Genomic DNA, 22,349 nt, shown 5'->3' on the forward strand with positions numbered 1-22,349 from the left:
TGTGGCTCTGCCCAGGGCCACACAAGACATTTGGGACACTCAAGAGAGGCACAGGTGGCCAGGGCCTGGCTTCAGCTCTGCCTTTCAATCTGACATACTGGCCCCATCTGGCCCTCAGCTCAGTGTGCGTGTTCTCTTTCAGAAAACAAAGACCCTAAAGAGCCCTTGACTTCTAAAATGCACATTTTGAGATAAAAGAGAGCAAGAAAGATAGGAATGTTTATTGCAATATTATTAACGATAACCGCAAAACTTAACAGCAATATGGTAACAGCAATATGATTTATGGCAATACCAAAACTTAGGACGAAACTATGACAACCTTGCAATGAAAGACTCTAGACCTGTACGGTCGAATACACTAGCCCCTACCCACTCACGGTATTTAAATGTAAATTAATTAAAATGAAATGAAATACAAAATTCAATTCCTCGGTTACACTTGCCACCCTTCAAGCGGTCAAGAGCCACAGGTGGCGCATACTGGACTTCAGAGATCTAGAATATTTCCATCCCTATGGACATTTCAATTGGACAGTGCTGCAGATACCATACTGATGTTGAAGAAACCCTGTTAAAACTGCGGGGAAACTTTATGTCATGAGAATATCAAAGCACAGTAAAAATGTATGTGCACCATGGCGTCAACTTTGTAAACTCAATGCATAAGGGGGAAAAAACAAATCACTGAAATGAGATCTGCTAAAATGTTCACAGGGATTGCCTCCAGGGGTTGGCGCATGCTGGATCTGTTTTTCTGATGGTTTTTACGCATGTTTGAAATTTTGAAGTTTTCTACAATGAGCACGTGCCACATTTAAAATTGAGTTGGGGGGGGACCCAGGCCCCCAAAGGTAGCCAGGAAACATCGGAGGCAAACGGGAAGAAGTGGTTTTGTAGCACGCTCCCATGGATAATACACTCGTTCTGTCTGAATGAAACCTAAAAAAAAAAATCTTCAAAGTTGGAAGTTCAACATGTGCTCGGCAATATTAAAAATAAAGTAAAAGAAAATAAAAATTCTGCCTCCATAGCCAACGTGAACTCCGTTTTCTTTTCCCTCCCCAGAATGTGAGGCTAGGAAGGGCCAGGAAGGCTTCGGCTTCCTGGGGACATTTTGTCCCCCCCGTCACTCCAAGTTGGACCTGGCACCACACTCTGTGCCCACCTCTCAGAGACTCTCTGACACTCTCTGCTGAATTGACGTTGGATAGCCCAGGAAGGGTAAGTGAATATTTCCACCAGAGGAGAACAGCCCTGAGTAGGCACCAAGTACAGCAGAGGTGGCACAGGAAGAGGCCAGAATCCCACACACTGTTCTTGGTGTGGAGACACAGGACAGAGCCAGCTTCACGGTCCTCAGCAATGGACTCAGACACGATGCCAGCTCAGCAATGGTCCTGCTCACACACTGTCGGGTTGGACAGTGTCCCCCCAAATTCACATTCTTCCCGCCACCTCAGAATGCAACCTTATTTGGAAATCAGGTCTTCGCAGATGTAGTTAGTTATGATGAGGTCATACTGGATTAGAGTGAGCCCCAAATCCAATATGACTGGTGCTCTTCTAGAGAAGGGACCCAGAGACACAGGCACAAAGGAAGACAGTGTGAAGACAGATACACACAGCGAGAAGGTGGTCCTACGAAGCTGAAGGCAGAGATGGGAATGACAGCCTACAAACCACCAAGGATGCCCACAACCCCCAGAAACTAGGAAAGCAGAGGACCACCTCTGCCCTGGAGCCTTTGAAGAGACCAGGGCCCAGCCTACCCCTTGATTTTGGACTTCTGGCCACCACACCTGAGAGAGAATAAATTTCCTTTGTTTGAAGCCACCAGTTTGTGGTACTTGGTTACGGAGCCGCTGGAAACTAATACACGCTCCATCGTGCCTTGTGTGCTCTACTCAAACCTACAAATTCTCAAATCCAAAGTGTTTGGGTTTCAAAATCATGGGCTGTATGGGGCGTCCTGGGGCCCAAACATGAGAAAATCCACTCCAGGGATGGCTCATCACAGAAATAAAAACTCCCTCAAGCCTCCAGAGTTCTGGAGACACCTAAGAAACGCAGGTCTTTACCTTGAGAATGTACTTGATGCCTCCGTAAATTAATTCCACGTCCACAGTATTCCGCAGAGAATCCGCGGGGAGGACCTGGCCCCTGAAAGAGAAGACAGACCTGAGGTCAGCCTTGGGAGTGACGGAGAACTCCGTGGCCATCAGCTGGATTTAACAACATCCCCTGGCTTTTGGCCTGTCCTAAACACCAACACCACTGGCTGTACTAAAAACGCTAAATCTGAACAAAAGGCAAGAAACGTGGATCATCCTGAGAAAACTCACATTCCTCAGGACTTAAGGAAGCTGCACTTGCTGAAAGATGTAAAACTGCAAAAGGGCTTTCCAGGAAGCCCCATCCATCATGGCCCCTTCTCGAAAACTTCCACGTGTGGGAATCCTGCTTCCTGCTTATGAAAGAATCCAGTTCACAGACTGTGATTCCAGTACCATTCCAAAGCACGATAGCCTAGCACTATAACCTTTCCTCTTTTTTTTTCCTTTTTGGTAGTTTCGTTTGCCTCTCATAGTGATTCTCAACCGGGGGCGATGTTTGCCTCTACCCCTGGGACATTTGGCAACGTCTAAAAGCATATCTGATTGTCATGAGGTCCCATGGTGCAATGGTCAGCACTCCAGACTTGATCACCGTGACTTCTGGGGGAAAGAAGGGATCCTATGAACAGGGCCAGGCACGCGCCTAACATCCTACACTGCACAGGACACCCCATGACAAGGAAGGACCCAGCCCAAAATGTCAGTGGTGCTGAGGCTGAGAAAGCCTGGCCCATCCTAGCAGTGAGCACCTGGCCACTTCCATGCTGGTCCATTGCACTAGGCACCTTCGGCTTCAGGTGAGGGTCTGGGAAAGACCCATTTGTAAAGGTAACCTACGAACCGCTTTGCTTCCCAAATCCATATCCTATGACTGAACTCCTGACTATGCTGACGTACCTGACACAGGGCAGCATGAAGAAAACACGACTGTGTGTTTGATAGGGTAGGTAGAAAGGTAGAAATGAGTAGGAGACGGAGGGAATCAGCCTCGTCAGGAGGCCCCTTGCAGCTGCTCCTACTTAGGGCACAGATACCACAAACCAAGGTGGGCACAAAACACCTAGCTCAGTAGGACAGCGGGCTCACACATGCCCCTAAAGAAGAAGGAAAAGCGCCGAGAGGGATGGGAATACATCCGCTTCCCAGATTATAGACCCTGCTTCTCAGGGTCATGAGCTCAGACTGTAATGAGCTCAGACAAGCTTGGGAGCGAGAAGAGAGGACGAGGCATGCCAGCTGGGAGAATGAGAGATACTGGAGGAAAAGAGGGGGAAACGATTCTACCCAGAGATAAAAACCCTCCCACAACGTAAGGAGAGGCTGCTTCCCTCTCTTGGGTCAGCCCGCTCCGTCTCAGTGTACTCGCTTTTACTAATAAACGTCTTGCTGTCCTGTGCTGTACAAACTCCGTCTCCTGACTGCATTCTTTCCTTCAAGAAGACAAAGAGCCCAGGTACAACGTCCGATCCCTGGTAACATGCTGCCTACTGCCTTGGCCTTGAGAATCCTGTCCCCTGGCCTCTTCCCGGGCAGCCCAGGTTTCTCCGAGGAATTTCAGAGGCAAGCACGTAGGAGGGGCTCACGAATCGCTTGGTGAGTGATCTGCTCCCAAATAAAACATGTTCGGCCTTACTTGCCACTAAAAGGGGAAAAGAATTACCCTCGCGCCCTACCTTTCCAGCGAGTGTAAGAAATCCGTCATGCAGGTTCTGAACATTGCATCAGCCACGTTCAAGGCTCCGCACACCACCCCGAGCATGATATCTGGCTTCTCGGCCTAGGAAAGACTATGCACTTCAGTATTCCTGGGAAGCCAGCCCGCAGGGAGCCGGGGGTCTCTGCGATGCAGAGGGGAGATGCACCCCACCTGCACTTTCTGAGCAATGAGGTGATCCAACCACCCAGTGTCGATGTCGTTGTTCTGGAAGCTCTCTGTCTCCAGGAGTTTAATGAGATATTCCACGGTGGTCCTGAAGTCGCCTCGGATGGACAGTTCCTTCAAAGCCACCACCATGTTGCTTGAGGGGAAAGGCACACAGATTGTTTTTCAATTAATATATGAGTCCCAGAGTTCCCTGTAGTTCCCAGAGAGGCAGAACAGCACAGAAGTTAAGAAAGCCCTGAGACAGACAGCCTGGGTCAATCTGAGCTCCTGTACTTATTAGTCAAGTAATCCTGGGCCAGTGATTTAACGGCCTGGGCCTCAGTTTCCTCATCTGGAAAAATGGGGCAATGACGCTGACTTCACACAGGTGCTTGAGGATTCCAATGAGCACATCCATCACAGAAAGCATCCAGACACTGATCAATAAACATCAGCTGCTATGAACGTGATTAATTTACTGTGACTATGATTCTAATGAACCACTTCCAGTCACTCTACCTCTCTCTCTTGCTGCATCTATTCAAATCGCCGCGTCCCAGAGCTGGCGCCACCCTCTGGCTGTCCCCACAGCAGCTCTGCCCGGTGTGTATGGGACACACCAGCAGACAGCTAACACTGTTACCCCACCCAGGGCTCAGTGGTCAGCAGCCCACATGGACTTGGCTGGTAACCACCTCCCATTTCTCAGAGGGGCCTCCCCCGCCACCAAACAGGGACTCCCAGACCAAAGGGCTGAAACCTCCACTCCCTCTGAAGTCACAGGGAGAGTGTTTTGGGGGAAATGCACCAGAGAAAGGAGAGGCATGAGAAGAAGGCTTCTCTTCCTGGGAGAGAAGAGCTTCCATACCTGCATACTGTCAGCAGGTGTGGCCATAACCACTCCATTTGGGGGATGAGAAAAGGAAGATGCAGTGAGGTCAAGTAAGAGTGTCACTAGGCTATGGTTGTGGGACTCACTGGTGACCCACTTGTCCCAGTCTGCTCAGGACTTTGCCAGTTTTAGCACTGAGAAATCCCACCGTGCCAGGAAAACCTGGACCCTTGGTCCCCCTACTGGATTCTGACAACAGTAAAAAATAAAAAATAAAAAAACAAGAGACGGAATTTTTTACCTTTGAATCCTGTTGAAGTTGCAACTGGTCATTCGTTCACAGCATGGGACAAGCCACAGGCCATTTCATTTGGAATGGGCTGGACCGGCTGACCTCCCTCCCTCCCCTTATTAATTCTTATTTGCTGAAATCCTCCCTAAGCTCCAAGAGTCTCCATATTTTACTGAGCATGATTAAAATTAATTATTCAAAGTTGGCAAAGAAAGCCAGCTCATCAAATCACCAAACTCAATTTAATTCATGGCTAAGTGCCCAGGGCCAGATAGATTTTAATGCTTTTTAAATGAAATGTCCACAATACCTTTGGGATTTTTCACATTAAAGGACAATTATTTACCCACACAAGAATGCTGAATTACAAAGTGAACTGGTTTTGAGCTTTCTGCGCCCAGGTCAAGGCCGGAGAAAGCTTCAGATGTGCTTCAGAATTCAGGGCCCCTTTGTCAATGTGGGTTTCTCCAGAAACTCCTTATAAGATTTTGATTTAAAGGAGTTCCCCCCACACATCCACCTTTCTTTAAAAAGTTTTAGTTCTCAGCACCTTTTAAACTTTTGGAATCATCTTGAACATTCTTTGTCTCTCTTTCAAGTTCAACCTAGAATAAGCTCAAGAGCAAGGACCTTGGTGAGGTCATTTTACTTCATGGATCTCAAATACCGGGAGAGTAGATTTTGTTCTTGAACTTCAGTACTGAGCATTTAAAACATAGTTTGCTCTGTGATTCACCTCCTTTGATCTCCTAACATGCTACCACATCTGCAGCCACAGGCTAGCTTTTAGTTTATTATAGGAAGAAAGGGATGGAAAAAGGAGGAGAGGAGTGGAGGAAAGAAGGAGGGAAAGAGAAAGGGAGAAAGAAGGGAGGGAAGGAAGGAGATACTTACGAAATGGCCTCTTCCCGGTTCTCTCCCCAAGAGAAGCAGTGCCCGAACTGAGAATCAGCAAACTCATGTAAGCCACCACTAGCAGCCACGCTAAAATAACCCCACACATTCTTGCTGCTGCGGAAATTCAGTTCCTGGACTGTTCCGGAGCTCGGCTTAAACCCCTGGAGCCCAGAAAGAAAAAAGCAAAATGGAAGAAATCGTTACTCCAGATCTAGTTTCATCAGAATTAAATCCTAGGAAAACCCAAGAATGCCTGCCACAACCGAAAGCTTAGTATGATCAATAAAACATGGATACCTCATTAGGGGTGCAGGTGAATCTGCGGGGGCAGCCTTGTAAACACGCCAATGCATGTCACTTTTACTTAAAAAACAAAAACTATTCATAATTATTCGCTCTACCTGATTCAAAAAGTTATTAAAATAACAACCAAGTTGGGCTGGGGCAAGGAGGTAAAGGCATAATATGGGAAAACAGTTATCACTGGGGGAGCCGAACGTACTTTCTGATTTTATACTCTTGACATTGTCGATAATGAAAAATTTAAATAAAATAGGACTGGATTCCCAATTCTGCATCATGAAAATCCCAGCAGATAAAGAAATGCAGTGTCAGCCGTGCTGATGCTAACACATCTAATTCCCTTTGGGGTGAGGGGTGGCCTGCCCCGTTTTGAGTGTAATTTTGGTAAGGAGTAGGGGGCAAACGTGGACACTATCTCTGGGATTAGGGCTCTTGATGTGAGTGACAGAGGCATTCGTTTGGCAGAAGTGCCTGGAGGCAAAAGGTAGAGAGCTCCAGGTGCCTGAGAACTCCATCACCGGGTCCTCCATCCTCCCAGACACCTGTAAACAAACCAACATCCTTCTGAAAAATTCCTGTTTCGCTTGTCCATTACCAGAGTTGGTTCTTTGCAGCCAAAGATCCCAAACGAATACAGCTGCCACAGCTTAAAATTCTTTAGTTAAAAGGGAGAGGGGGGAAGAAACAAACTTCTCTTACCCCAAGTTTCCTGAATGCAATCATAAAACAACTAGGTTGTGGTAAATGATGGTGATGATGTGACCACCAATCATTAGTAAGCGTGTGAACTGTGACAGATGCTAGTTGGTTGGTTGGTTGTTTTTTTAAGGCACAAATAAGTACAAGTCACAGAGGGACACCTTACAAAGGGCCAAACTGCATTTATGGTGCAGCAAAAACCCAAGGACCCAGATTCCAAGGCTGACTGCTTGTCCCAAAGATAGATGTAGCCTTTCGAGTCCCCTGGCGGTGCTCAGCCACCACCTCAGCAGGTCCCAGGTTTGAGGGGTTAAGCAAGTTACCCCAACCTCTTGAGCTGTAACGCAGGGTAACAAGGCCCAGCGGCAGTGTTGTCGTGTAAGTGAGCATTGAGACACAGGAAGGGATCTGCTCTGTGCCTGGCACACACAATGTGTCAATAAACTGTGATGTGTCCCTTCCTGCACCTCCGTTTCCTTGTCTGTAAACCGAGAAGCCTGGGGGAATCTCATCCAAGGCTAACATTGGGGATCTGCCCCACACCCGGAGATTGGAGATGGCAGAAATGCAGGGCTCCCCCATGACTTGCCTCATCTGGGTTTTCACTGGTGATTCTGGCTGCAATAACGTGGCCTCGGACGAGGGGAGGGTTGGAAGGGAAATCAAAAGAAATGGGTGTCACCCCCCACGGTGACTCTCCATACAGAAGCCGGATATCTTTCAGCCGGTGCAGTGGCACGCCCATGGCGACCTGAAATCAAGAAATCCATTTATATAATTTAAGAAATGATAGCATGGTACGGTGTCAGATGGCTGCTGGCCTTATCATGGTGATTCAACATTTAGATGTATAAATGTTGAATAACTATTGTGTGCCCCTGAAACTAACATGATATTGTATGTTGGCTAGATTTTAATAAAAATCTTTTTTTTAAAAAAATCCTTCCCATGACTGCCAGTCCCACGAGACCCCTGGCCACTAAACACCAAGCACAGTGCTAGATGCGATGGAGGTAGAGGTACAGTGAACAATTTCAGATATACTGAAAGCCTAACGCGCATACAATACTCATATACAGTGGCAGAAGAGGCAAAGAAAGGAAAAGACAAAAGGCTTGACTCTGTCCCCACGCAGCAATCGTGTCACTAGGAAAAGCAGCAACATTTGTAAAACAGTATCACATAACAAGACAATAAAAGTTAAATAAAAGTTACAGATTTTAATGCTATAAAAGGTGAGCAGAATGAAAGGTTTTGTGAAGGACACAGGGAAAGCTGAGCTAAAATAATGACTAAAAACCAGGCAGTGACAGACACTTAGCCAAATGACCAAATGTAACACATTGTGTCTTGTTATGTGATTCTGGAAGGACACAACCAACAACACTTGTGGGATCCTCGACCCAAAATGTTTAAAGAGACTCTAACCAGCAAGAAATGATCAGACAAATCCAAATTGAGAAACATTCTGCCTGAACTCTTCACAAATGTCAACATCAAAAATTAAAAAAATAAGACTGAGGAACGGTCCCAAATTAGAGGCTAAAGAGAAATGACAATGAAATGGAATACGTGGTCCTGAATTGGATCCTGGATTTAAAAAAACAACAAAAAAAAGCCTACAAATTTGGGACCTTATGGGGACAACTGGGAAAATTTTAATGTGGGCGATAATATTAGATATGGGGTGGTATCAATGCTGTATTTCTCGAGTGCAGTAATTTTATTGTGGTACTGTAACAAAATGCCCTTGTTCTCAGGAGGTCCTCATACTGAAGTATTTAGAGGCAAAGTGGCATGACAGTTCAAGTCAAAATGTCTCAAAACGTTGGACCAAAAAAAAAAAAATTAGACAAATACATTAGTTGAAAGCAAATGTGGCGAGATGCTAACAACTGGTAGATCTAGGCACAGGGTATGGTGTTAACTTGTTTTATCCTTGCATCTTTTCTGAAATTTTTAAAACTAAAAAAAAATTAAAAAAAAATAGAACAACAACAACAAAAAACAATAAAAATTCTGGTGGATGAAGGAAGGGAGGAGAAAGAAGACATTAATTAAAAAAAAAAAATTGAGCTCCAATTAATGCAAGAGTTCCTACCATTAGGTCACAAGTTCTCAATGGGGGTGAAACTACCCCCAAGGGGAACAAATATTTAACTCTTTGGGGAAAAAAATATTATTCTTTGTATGTATAAAGCACAGCTATATGTACTGTATCCAAAGAGATATACAGTATATCTATGATAGTAAAATGTTATGGGGGAGAAATTAGGGGGGGAAATGTCTAAAAAGGCTTCTTAGGGGAGCGATAATGAAAAAACGGTTGATAAATACTTCTCTGGGTCTATGAATGGATATAAGGGATCCATGAATGCCCTGAAATTGAATAAAATGTATTTCACCAGGGAGAAGGCCCATGGCTTTGTCTAGTTTCTCAAAGGTGAAAAACCACGTCACGGAAGGTTCTTTGCCTGCATGGTTCTCAGTGCTACTCATATATCACAGCAGTCATTCTCCCAGAGACAGCCAGCCAAGAAGGGCAGAAAGGTATAATCTGAGTAGGACGGGGGACCCCACCCTGGGCAGAAGAACACCGAGGGCTTGGAGCCCGTTTCTTCACCTGAAGCTGAGCGGCCGGCAGGTTGACATCAGCAATCATTTCTGTGCAGGGGTGTTCCACCTGCAGACGGGGATTCAGCTCCAAGAAGTGGAAGCTGCCATCCTGGCTGTAGAGATATTCAACTGTCCCTGCACTCACGTAGCCCACGGTCTTGGCCAGGAGGACAGCACACTGCAAAGAAACAGAGAACAAGGGGTTCCCAGTGGTTTTCTTGGGTAGTTTTAATAGTGGCTTATTAGTTCCCCCATCAAATGCAGACTAAGGACTTGCTTTGTGTCACTTACTTTGCGACCACATAAATCATGTTCAATAAACCCATGCCAGCCTGAAGTCATCTCCATGATGGAACCCCACCTCTCCTTGGGCACCCACCCCACTTTGGCAACATGGACCATAGCAAGTTCTTGTTGGCTCTGAGCTGACACAGCTACCCCTGCAGTTGCCCCCAACCTGGCTCTGCAGAGCCCACCTGCTCCATGAACTCGAACACAGCTGGTGTGGCGATGGTGGCAGGTGCCTCCTCGATGATTTTCTGGTGCCGCCGCTGGATGGAGCAGTCTCGCCCAAACAGGGACACGGCGTTCCCATACTGGTCGGCAAGGATCTGGACCTCTAGGTGACGGGCGTGCTGGGCCAGCTTCATGAGAAAAATGGGGGAGCCCGGGATCTCGCTCTGCACCTGGGGTGAGGGGAGAGGCAGAGTGACTGTCTCTTCCCTGCCTGGGGACCAGGGCTGGCACAGGAAGTTCTCCGAAGGGAGAAACAATGGCAGTGATGTCCATGATCTTTTAGTTTTGTTTTACCTCTCTCCAAGACATTACATTCTTTTTGTTTTAAATCCAACAGTGAGAATACGTAACATAGAAAGTGAAATTTCCCCATAATCTCATCTCCTAAAGATAATGAATGTGCTGTGAAGAGTTGAGTACAAACTGGTTACAAGTTTAAGAGTTAACATAGATGAAAAAGGTGAAGGGATTAAGAAGTACAAACTGGTAGTTACAAAATAGTCACGGGGATATAAAGTAAAGCATAGGCAATATACTCAATAATGTTGCAATAACTAATATGTATAGTGCCAGGCGGGTACCAGACTAATCGAGGGAGGGAGGGGATCTCTTCATAAATTATATAAATGGCTAACCACTATGCATACACCTGAAACTAATCTAAAATTATACTGAACGTCAACTGTAACTGAAAACAATACATAAATAATTTTTAAAAAGAGTTAACGTAGTTGAGAGTTAACTGGTTAAGAGTTAATATGCTGTTAAGAGCTCGGTGTACAAACTGGTTTTCTGCTATACATTCCGTAACACGCACAAAGAATGTTTCTTTAAACAAAAATAGAACCAAAGCGCATTTCTCTGTAGCTTTCTTTTCCTCCTGCTCAATCTACTTACTCAGCCAGTTCTCTACGGTGGAACCTACAGACAGACTCCATCCTTTTAATGGCTGAAAGGCACTGTCGTACAGAGATGTCATCTAGAGATTCTTAAAGAAAGATGATGTAAAAGGACGTGTTCACACAGAATGATTTCTAGGGAAATTTTTTTTTAAAATCAGGTTGCAATAATATGTGGGATGATCCCACTAATGTGGAAAATATTAAAACCGAATTGTATGAATGTCTACGTAAAAGACTATACAGGAAAAATGCTGGAGAGAAAGCCAACTGCTAACAGTGCTTACGTCTAAGAAGGGGGTAAGGGTTGGGAGGTGAGAGTGAAAAGAAAATGTTCCTTTTTTGTTCTTATCACTGAAGTATTTGAATTTTCACATTGAGAACATTTTTATATTACACTCATGGAATTAAAAGAAGAAAAGCTTCTGGAAGGTCATGCATGTGTCAGGCAGGGTCTATGGGAACTCTGCATGTAAGTTGTCTCGCAACGTCATCAACAGGTTCTGTGACTTGAAGCAAAATGACACAAAATCAGTTTTACCATAGGCTAGTTTGTAAGGACAAGAATTAAGTTCCTACAGCATCTCGTTGTCATAACTTAACGAAACAATGTTGAAGGAAAAACCATGTTATTTAAGGACCTACTATGCCTCCCCTCAATTTTACTGTGAATTAGAAACTGCTCTAAAAAGTAAAGTCTATTTTTAAAAAAAGAAAGAAAAAAGCTTTAAAACCCATACAACCCCTAAGCGCAAAGTGGGATCCAGGACAAACTGGTAAGATCTGAATCGTGCCTGGAGTCTACTTAATATAAACATACTGTTACCCTTTCAATTGTGACAAACATGGCAGAGTTACAGAAGATGTTAACAATGAGAAAACTAGGCGATGGGAAGATGGGAGTCGGTACTACTCTTGTAACTTTCGTGAAAATATAAATTCTTCCCAAATAATACTCCCCAAACCTATACCCCCCAATGGAGACACATGGTAGGGAAACCACTACTTTCTATAACACTCACATATTGCTCACAGCTGTAAAATTGGTAAATCTTTTTAGAAAGCAATTTTCTGATGTGTATTTATAAGTACATGCTTCTCCCACCATGGTCTTTACCCAAGAAAATCATTCAAAACAAGGAAAAAGAAGCTAAGTATTAAATACCATATTATACTATAGCAGAGTTATTTGTAATACTGAAAATGGAAACAAGCTTAACATTTACCAAAAAAAGGAAACTTTGATCAATAAGATTACAGCTGCATAGCGAATATTGTACAATCATCAAAATAATTGTCAGGACTGGAATAACATGGTAAAAATCTTCATGATCTACAACTTAGAATTTTTAAAATGTAGAACAAAATATTGCATAAACCAAATACAACTCTTTAAAATATACACATGAACAAGGTCTAGAAGAAAACCTAGAACTATTAAAATAGTTGGGTTAAGAATGGGCCTGTGGTGGTCGCACAGTAGCCTAACCGTTTGTCCCCTCCTGCCTTTCCCTAAGAAAGGAAGGATTGTGGAACTGTGCCTCTTTGGGATTAGAGTTTTAGGACTCGTGTCCCTCCGCCTGGTCTCCAAAGAGAAGGGTTCGCAGTCAAAGACAAGTAAGATTCCTTATGGAAGGAACAGCTCAAGCCATACGGGACCCTGTTGAGACCCCTGATGAGCTGTTGTAAAATAAATGGAAAGGAGCCTTGTCTCTCTTCCCCCTTGCTTGAGAAAAGCAGCTGCTGACTCTTGCTGCTCCCTCTCACATAATTGTGAGAGAGATCCATTAAAGTGATAAAATCTCGCTCTTTACTGCTCACACTCATGGAATGGCTCATCACGAGAGACCTTCTCCCCTCCGGGATGTGCATACCACACCTTAGATATCATGGGATTATATGCTTCGGTTGCTGTGGGACCTACAATTGGACTCAAAAAGTATTTTTTAAATTTTGCAAGAGTTTCACAGGTTGTGCCTAAAATAATGTGATTCCTTTGCTTGTAATCAATAAATACTCCAGTCGACCCTATTCGGTGCTCCAGTCTCTTAAGGCTGCAAGTTCCTTGGTCCTCTGTGATTTAACTGTATTTGAGTCTCTGTCTCTTTGTTATAGTTTAACCCTTGACGCCTCCCTCATCTTCCCACGGCTTGTGTCGTGCAGTTCGCAACATGGGCCGGCCAGGTGGCTCAGGTGGTTGGAGCTCCGTGCTCCTAACACCAAAGGCTGCCGGTTTGATTCCCACATGGACCAGTGGGCTCTCAACCACAAGGTTGCCGGTTCAACTCCTTGACTCCTGCAAGGGATGGTGGGCTATATGCCCCCTGCAACTAACAAGGGCAACTCAACCTGGAGCTGAGCTGTGCCCTTCACACTAAGATTGAAAGGACAACAACTTGACTTGGAAAAAGTCCCAGAAGTACACACTGTTCCCCAATAAAGTGCTGTTCCCCTTCCCCAATAAAATCTTTAAAAAAAAAAAAGACTGAGAAATTGTCAGCATCAATTTTTTTTAAAACACTGCCAGTAATTGGCATAATGTTTTAAAAGTGGAAAACCAGCTACAAATAAGTAAGTATATGGGGCAGCCAGATGGCTCAGTTGGTTAGAGTGTGCGCTCTTAACAACAAGGTTGCTGGTTCAATTCCTACATGGGATGGTGGGCTGTGCCCCCTGCAATTAAAGATTGAAAACGGCGACTGGACTTGGAGCTGAGCTGTGCCCTCCACAACTAGATTGAAGGACAACGACTTGGAGCTGATGGGCCCTGGAGAAACACGGTTCCCCAGTATTCCCCAATAAAAAAAAATTTTTTTTTGAAGTAAATATACAATTACAGTTGACCCTGGAACAACTCGGGGATTATGGGTACCAACGGCCTATGCACTTGAGAATCTTCCTATAACTTGTGACTCCCCAAAAACTTAACTACTAATAGCTTCCTGTTGACCAGGAGCCTTACTGATAACATAAACGGTCGATTAACACATATATGTGTATATTTTATGGTAGTAAAAGATAAAGTGGACTAGTATCTACAAATATTTTACGCATCCGTGACATACTTTTTCTTAATTTTTTTTGATAGTTCTAGGTTATAGAGTTCGTCCGTGAGTTTTTTCAAATTGTTGCAAATCTCCAAAATTTTTCAAAACCTATTTATGGAAGAGAAAAATATCCACGTATAAGTGAACCCACGCAGTTCAAACCCTTGTTGTTCAAAGAGTCAACTGTTTAGTTCCTACAATGAAAAGGGATCATCCAGAAATGTTAAAAATACCAAGACCACCAACATTTACAAAATATCCCGTCTCTCAATAGACAAATGTAGTCACAAACAGATATTCTGACCCTGTATCTCTGAAACCATTTATAGACACGCTGATTCATAGACTTGAACATCTAAGGCAATGGTACACCGATGAACACAAACCATGGACTTCTGCGAGTGAAATGTACACATTTGCTTCAAAACACAGCACAGCAATATTCCAGCTCCCACAAATGTCCTCTCAATCGTGACAGAATCATGCTAATGGAAAGAATCTGGTGGCCAACAACTGCATAAAGACAATGCCCAGAGACATACAGAAAAAAACGCAGCAAGAACAGCTCACTTGTCTGAAAAGGATTGGGAAATCCTCAGCACTCTCTGCTTTCCGGATTCCTTTCCCTCCACCGCCTTCAGAAGCTTTGATCATCAACGGAAAACCAATTTTTTCTGCCGCCTGGAAGGCAAAGGACAAACAGACCTCTTTAGAGGTTAGACAGTTTCCACCACTACCAAGACAGTGAGAAGTTTCCGGGCCCTTGGCACCCCTCCTCCCCCTCCGCTCTGCATTTACCTCTAAGCCCTCATCTATATCCTTCACACAACCCTGGTTGTAAACATCTTCCGGGACACTGATTCTTTTTCCATGCTGCAGGCTATCTTCTGCCCACTCCACCGTCAGACCTGTAGAGTCACAAAGAAAAATAAATTCTCCAAGGAGGACAGAGACACACATAACACAGATACCACAGGGCTTGTCCTCACCAAAGCCACTCTAGACCTGGCCTCTGGACCAACAGAAGAATACAGACATGGTCCTTTATCTTAATTAATTAATGGTTTTTAATTTTCTTAAGGACTGACTCCAACCTGAATGAGAAATCAAGTTTAAGAAATTTAGACTGAGTCTATAAGAACCATAGAAACCTGAATCCAAAAATATCCCAGTTCTACCCCATGGAGTCATTTATATACGAATCATTCCTTTCTAATACCTTGGGAAGATATATTAAAAAAAAAAAAACAACCTTTTCATTCCAAATTTAAAACTCAATCTCTAGAGAAAAAAAATCAAATTGAATAGGAAACTCCCGAGACTTTTTCTTGTTTATTTTTTAATATTACCTAGAAATTCTACTTTGAGGAATTTATCATAAGGAAATGATTAAAATGGACATAGAGATTTAGCTATAAGATGATTAAGACTCCATTCTTTCTAATATTTTTTTAAATTAGAACCAAATAAACTAGAAACAACCTAAATGTAAAACTAGAGAGGACTGTTACTCGTGGTACATCTGTATGATTACAATCCTATTCAGGCATTTCAAACGTTATAAAGTGTATTTATTGACATTGAAAGATTCATGAGAAAAAATTAGTCCCAAACTAGTAAATATGAAGATCTCTGGTTTTTTAAAGGATGTGCTTAGAAGAAAGGCTGGAAAGGTAGATAGATACTTAAAATGCAACAAATGCTCAATACCAGGTTATAGGATTATGGATGAGTTCTATTTCTTTTTTGTACTTCCCATATTTTCTAAGTTGTCTACAATGAAATTATACCACTTGTTTAATAATTTAAAATTTGTAAGTGAAGGAATAAAAAAAAAGCACATTCCTGTCACCCCCTTGGCTCATATTAGCAAGACTGGGCCAAGGAGTCCCCCAAAGTGAAGCTTGGGTCCCTTACCGCTTCCACTCCAGGGCAGCGTGGGAATCTGCAGCGTCTGGGCCACGATGGTGGAGGCGATCTTATCTCCCAGGGCCCACATGGCCTCGCTGGGAGGGCCTGAGGGATCAGGGACAAGGGGGAAGGCAGAATGAGTCAGACACAAGACCCTCACAGCCGAGTGCCGACCAAGTGCACAGTGAATGTATTCAAGTCCTAGCTCTCAAGGATTTTAACATCAAGTCAGGGAAGGAAAAAATCTGTTAGTCTGTTACTTCATCAGTTAACTCTTAACACATGTGGATTGCAAACCTGGGCTGAGTTACAACCTAAGCTATGCAGCATACAGAAAATTCACTTTCGGGAGAAAGCAAAAAACTAAACTGAGGGGGCAAGCTAGCACCTCACAAAACTAGACCATGGGTGAACCGAGCTTTCCTATAATGAGCCAGATAGGAAATATTTTCAGCTTTGTGGGCCTGCTGGTCTCTGTCACAAATACTAAACTTTGCTAGCGTTGGGCAAACACAGACTTTGGCAATACATAAGTGAGCAGGGGGGCCATGTGTCAACAAAACTTTATTTACAAAAGTAGGCAGCAGGCCAGATTGGGCCTATGGACTACAGTTTGCCAGCTTGTGGGCTGGATCACCAACCTCCAGAGGAGCTAAAACTAAAGGATAAGGAAGAGTCCCGTGTGACAGCCAATCAATGACCGTGGACAGAAAAAACAGGTCAGAAAAATCAGCAGGCATGTGTCACCAGGTCGATCCTTGGAATATCAGGTGTTGTCTGCACTGAGCTATTTCATACACAAGTCTGTGCCGTGGGCCCAGAGGTAAGGATTTATTATGGATGGTAAACGATTCCCCTAAAGTTTAGGGCCTAAACCATGCAACGATGTCAGATGATGTAACTGCACAAAGTATACAAATGTAAGTTCAAATCCCGAAACAAACCGATATCATAAATAATAAGTATCATTTTACCTAATAAGTAGTAGAAATGAAGGGCTCTGGTCTCAAGTGGTTAATGCATTCCAAAGGCCTAAGAACAGCCCAAGGAAAACTGTGGCCTTATCAGAAATGTGAGCTGCAAACCTAGCAATAAATCTGAACATGGCTGGTACCTCAGTACCAACAGGAACACAAGCAGAGGTCTGCTTGCCCCAGCATCATTCCGTTGTGGTAACCATGGTGATAGCTCCCATTTCCCCAGGCTGGACAACCTACCCAGGTGCCCTCCCACCCCTTGTCTCGCTTGCTCCTAACAATGAAATTGTGAGGTGGGAATATCAAACTGACTCCCACCTTACAGGGATGCACCAGAAAGAGAATAATCTGACCCAGCGGTCAGATGAGTGTCCTATCAACGCCCCAATTCCCACGAATCTGACGGAGACAGACTCTACCTAAGAAAGCAATGTCGTGCTTGCACAGGAGCTCCGGAAGTTTGGGGTTTTCGGAAGCATGGCCCCAGCCAGCCCACACCGCCTGCAAACACAGAGAGGCATGAACAAAGATTTTCCTTTAAGAACCTGCCTCCCATTATACACTGAAAACTCTTTCTTTGCTGGGTCATATCAGCCCTGGATTTTGGGGTCTCGTAGGACCCAGCTCCTCTGCCCCTTCTGAACTGTGGAATCAAGCTGCTCCACAGCTCAAGGCATCACCCGCCGTGGGCAGACTGGGGCGCCCCAACCAACTTACCTGCACAGGGATTCTCTTGGCAATGTCCACGATCAGCTCCACGTTGGCATAATTGTTATTGTTGGGCCCTCCTGGCACAGGGACATACTGATCTGCCATCTTGATGTACTCTGGAGTTAAACGGGAGAGGAAAGAACAGCAGAGAAACTAAAGTCAACTGCAGGAAATCTGCAAGAGATAATTGTATATGGCCATTGAAAGGATAACCGTGACAATTCTTGGGCAACAATGGACAAAGATGTGTGATAATTAGAAGAAAACTCTGACTATGACTTTAATTATGTAAAAATATATGTGTGTCTGGATCAGGCCTGGAAGGGAACAAACAAAAAAGAAGGAAGCAAGCGATCAGGATAGTGGGATTAGAGGTGGGTATTTTTATTCCTGTTTAAAGTTTATCTTAATATTGTTTTGCCATTGAACAATTCAATGTTTGTTTTTCATCAGGATAAAAAAAGCATAACATAAAGTTGACCATCTTACTCATTTATTGAGTATACAGTTCAGCAGTGATAAGCATATTCACACTGTTGTGAAACCGATCTCCAGAACTTTTTCATCTCACAAAACTGAAACTCTGTACCATCAAACAACTCCCGGTTTCCCCCTCCCCTGCCCCTGGCAGCCACCATGCTACTTTCTGTCTCTGTGCTTTTGACCACTCTCTGGACCTCACTCTCTGATTTCATCTAGATGGAATCAGACAGTATCTGTCTTTTTGTGACGGGTTTATTTTCACTTAACATAATGTCCTAGAGCATGTGACAGCAATTCCTTCCTTTTTAAAGCTGAATAGGATACAATGTTTTGATTTTAAAATATTCATGCTCTTTAAGTCAGAAATTCCACTTGGAGAAATATGTCGTAAAACACAAAAAACTCACTGGGGACAGGGTCCTCTCTTCCACCTCCGCCCAGCACCGCGAGCCCACCCCCGCAGCCCACACATCCCCACTGTCACTCCCTTAGCTGCTCAGCCTGCACTTCTGTAAGGGCCAAGAACACGCAGTGCAGCCACGTGGCTGAGGGGATATCCTTCTACTCCCCCAAGCCTAACTGTCCACATCTGTGAAAACAGCCCTGATCTGCCAATAAACACGCCCACCTGGGCCTCCCCCGTGACCCACCCAGGGGCTGGCTCATCCCCTGCATTCCTTCAAGCCTGGGCACCGCGGTCGCCCGCCAGTGCCAGTATGTGGCCTGGCGCTGGCAAAGAGCCCAATAAATGCATGTTGATGAATAATAATAACAATTAAAAACAACAACAACAACACACACACACACACACACACAAAAACACTGGGGAGGTCCCAGGGATTATAAAGTGAGAAGTCAGATAAGTACCCTCTCCTCCCAGAGTTTTACTCTCATGTTGGAGAAGATAAACAAGAAAACGAACATGATAACTACAGACTGTGGTCAGTGTCGGAGCTCCCTGAGACAGACACACAGGAGGACGCTAAGAACTGAATGTTGGGGCATGGACGGGTGCAGGCCTGCTATGCGAAGAGCTTCAGGGAAAAGCACTGTCAGCAGAAGGTCCAGCACATCCCAAGACTCTGAAACAGGAAATAGGACAGCCAGCCAGGGAACCAACGAGGCCAGCGTGGCTGGGACCCAGGGATGGAGGGCAAAAGCCATGAATCGGGCCAGGAGGCCAGCAGCGCCTACCCGTGTGGGGCCTTAACTGGCCTGAGTGAGGATCTGAAATTTTGGTCTGAGCATGATGGGAAACTCCATAGGATAAAGTGGTGGACTCTCAGACAGCCCTGGGTTCCAATCCTGCCTGTGTCATGTCAAAAAAACAATAATAAATGGAGCCACTTTAAAAGGGAGCCAGAGCTGCCATGCCAGAAGAACTGCCTTGCACATCTTATAGAATGTTAACACAGGGCAAAATAACTTTTGGACCCTGCCTAAGACAACATTTTGTCCCAAAAAAACTGTTTGCGAAGATAACAAGAAAGCTGTTATTTTGACTACTGGACTGAAAATTAATAACAGCTGTTTAGAATTAACATCACTATGTTGTTATCTGCACCAATAGAAATGCCTTCCCAGTTGGAGCTCCGTGCTCCTAATGCTGAAGGCTGCCGGTTCGATTCCTATATGGGCCAGTGGGCTCTCAACCACAAGGTTGCCAGTTCAATTCCTCGAGTCCCGCAAGGGATGGTGGGCAGCACCCCCTGCAACTAAGATTGAACACGGCACCTTGAGCTGAGCTACCGCTGAGCTCCCGGATGGCTCAGTTGGTTGGAGCACGTGCTCTCAACCTCAAGGTTGCCGGTTCGACTCCCGCAAGGGATGGTGGGCTGCGCCCCCTGCAACTAGCAGCGGCAATTGGACCTGGAGCTGAGCTGTGCCCTCCACAACTAAGACTGAAAGGACAACAACTTGACTTGGAAAAAAGTCCTGGAAGTACACGCTGTTCCCCAATAAAGTCCTGTTCCCCTTTCCCAATAAAATCTTTGGGAAAAAAAAAAGAAATGCTTTACTTCTATTGATGTAATTGTTCCCTTTCCCTTCCCATTGCGTTTGTCTCCTAATCAGAACATTATTTGGGCTTCTGCCTGAATCAGTGCGTCTGGAATAGCTATTCTCATTGATCTCAAACAAATGCTTTTTGACTCTCGCCTTGAAAGGCCTTTTTATTTTTAAGATAATAGTCACATGCCATTTGTATGACCCTGGGCAAGTGATTTATGTCCTTGTGCCTCAACTATCTCACCTGTAAAATGGGGTTAACAATGAAACCTGTCCTCACTGTTTGTTGTGAGTTAAAAGGAGGTTGCATCCATGCAGGGCAGAGCCCAAGGCCTGTGTCCAAGGAGGTCAGGTTCAGGGGATGGGGCCAAAGCTGCTGGGGCTGGGAACAGCACTGAAGCCACTGAATCATTTAAGGAGGAGATGACGGGACCTGAGCGGTGTTTTTAAAAGATCAGTTTGGCTGCTATGTGTAGAAGGGTCTATAAAGGGATGAGACTGTTCAGGAGAAAAAGCAAATCGTCCAATACTTTATGTATAGAATGGAGGCTAATAGAGAGATAAGTGAATAGATAATTCATGATTGAAGATAATGAATGATTGAAATACAGTACATACATATGCAACAAAAAACATCCATCTGCAGAAACATGGACATTTCTCAAACATGCGCTTTCCGCTTTGCATGTTAACCATTTGCATTTTTATAAGGCATATGGGTCACTCCTGCTACTAGCAGATATTTTAATTAAATAAAGAATAAATGCAGGCTCATGAGAGGTACCCTGGGACTCTGCTTGGGGTTCCGAATGGACTTGCCCAAGTGGGGTGGAGGCGGTGAGAGCAAGTAAGGATGGGGCATGTTGGGGGCACAGGGGTAGTGAAGGCCCACATACCTGCATTGGCCTTGAGGTCCTCCGGGGTCACCATGACTACAAACCGGATGGCCCGCTCATTTCGGAACATCTCGTAGGCCCACCTGCGGATGGAGCGCATGCACTTCACAGCGGCAATGCCATTGTTGGCAATGAGCACCTGGACGGGAAAAAGGAGGAAGGGACCAGAGCTGATCATCTACCTGTGCTGGAGGCTGCATACCACCCAGAGTCCATCTCACGGCTGGGGAGCCTCCTGCGGTACCTGGACTATGTCCTTCTTCTTTGTACTTCTATAGCACACAGCCCAGCACAGAGCAGGTGCTCAAAGTCTTCCAGCTGCATGGATGCATGGATGGACAGATGGACGAATGGATGGACAGACGGATGGATGGATAAGTGAATGAGCGGGTGGTTGGGTGGATGGATAGATGGATAGACGGATGGATGGACGGATGATGGACAGACGGATGGACGGATGAATGGACAAATGAATGAGTGGTTAGGTGGGTGGATGTACGGATGGATGGACGAACGGACGGACAGATGCATGGATGGACAGATGGACGGACGGATGGATGGACAGACGGACAGACGGATGGATAGATGGATAAGTGGATGAGCGGGGTGGGTGGGTGCATGGATGGATAGATGGACGGATGGATGGACAGATGGACAGATGGATGGATAAGTGGATGAGCGGGGTGGGTGGGTGCATGGATGGATAGATGGACAGACGGATGGACGGACAGACAGATGGACGGATGGATAGATGGATGATGGACACATGGATGAATGGATGGATGGATAAATGAATGATTTTCAATTCCTTTATCATGGAATAGATAAAGGAATGGCACCATCATGATCACTTAACATTTTTTGAGTGTTTAGTATATACCAAGCTACGATACAATGTATTTCACCAGCATATTTCATGTCATCCTCATAACAGCCCTTTGTTTCAAAAGAAGTTTTAGTATTATCCCTACTTGGGTTTAAAGACATTAAAACTCAAGGAGTTAAGGCACTTGCCCAAGGTGGCACAGCTGGTAAGACTTGAGTCTGCCCTGTGCTCTGAATGGCCCACCATGGCTGCCTCTGCATCCTGAAGGTTAAAGGTCCCGGATTTAGTCAAGAGGAAAGGCAGTGATGCTGACTGTCCTCAGCAATAGAGAGCAACAGAAGGGGTCCTCGTTTCATTCCTTGTTTGTATCATGGACTTGCTGTGTGGCATTAGGCAATTCCCTTCCCTCTCTGGGCTTCAGCTCTACATAAGGAGCTCAGATTGGCCAACCACAGG

General features: G+C 44.8%; 1 protein-coding gene across 12 annotated transcripts in view; it reads right to left on the reverse strand.

Moving 5' to 3' along the window:
* Positions 1 to 22,349, reverse strand: part of ACACB (acetyl-CoA carboxylase beta) — a 110,389-nt gene that overhangs the window by 51,608 nt on the left and 36,432 nt on the right. For all 12 annotated transcript variants that reach the window (XM_033097297.1, XM_033097295.1, XM_033097296.1 and 9 more), the window contains 13 exons: positions 21,068 to 21,206; positions 17,688 to 17,797; positions 17,390 to 17,471; positions 16,000 to 16,098; positions 14,881 to 14,990; positions 14,653 to 14,763; positions 10,097 to 10,306; positions 9,628 to 9,798; positions 7,594 to 7,755; positions 6,000 to 6,163; positions 3,985 to 4,135; positions 3,791 to 3,894; positions 2,082 to 2,163 (listed from right to left, as the gene is read on the reverse strand). In XM_033097297.1, coding sequence (XP_032953188.1) covers positions 2,082 to 2,163; positions 3,791 to 3,894; positions 3,985 to 4,135; positions 6,000 to 6,163; positions 7,594 to 7,755; positions 9,628 to 9,798; positions 10,097 to 10,306; positions 14,653 to 14,763; positions 14,881 to 14,990; positions 16,000 to 16,098; positions 17,390 to 17,471; positions 17,688 to 17,797; positions 21,068 to 21,206 — 1,695 coding nt within the window. The remainder of the gene's footprint in view (positions 1 to 2,081; positions 2,164 to 3,790; positions 3,895 to 3,984; positions 4,136 to 5,999; positions 6,164 to 7,593; positions 7,756 to 9,627; positions 9,799 to 10,096; positions 10,307 to 14,652; positions 14,764 to 14,880; positions 14,991 to 15,999; positions 16,099 to 17,389; positions 17,472 to 17,687; positions 17,798 to 21,067; positions 21,207 to 22,349) is intronic.

This window comes from Rhinolophus ferrumequinum, chromosome 25 (assembly GCF_004115265.2).
Source record: "Rhinolophus ferrumequinum isolate MPI-CBG mRhiFer1 chromosome 25, mRhiFer1_v1.p, whole genome shotgun sequence".
Taxonomy (NCBI): Eukaryota; Metazoa; Chordata; class Mammalia; order Chiroptera; family Rhinolophidae; genus Rhinolophus; species Rhinolophus ferrumequinum.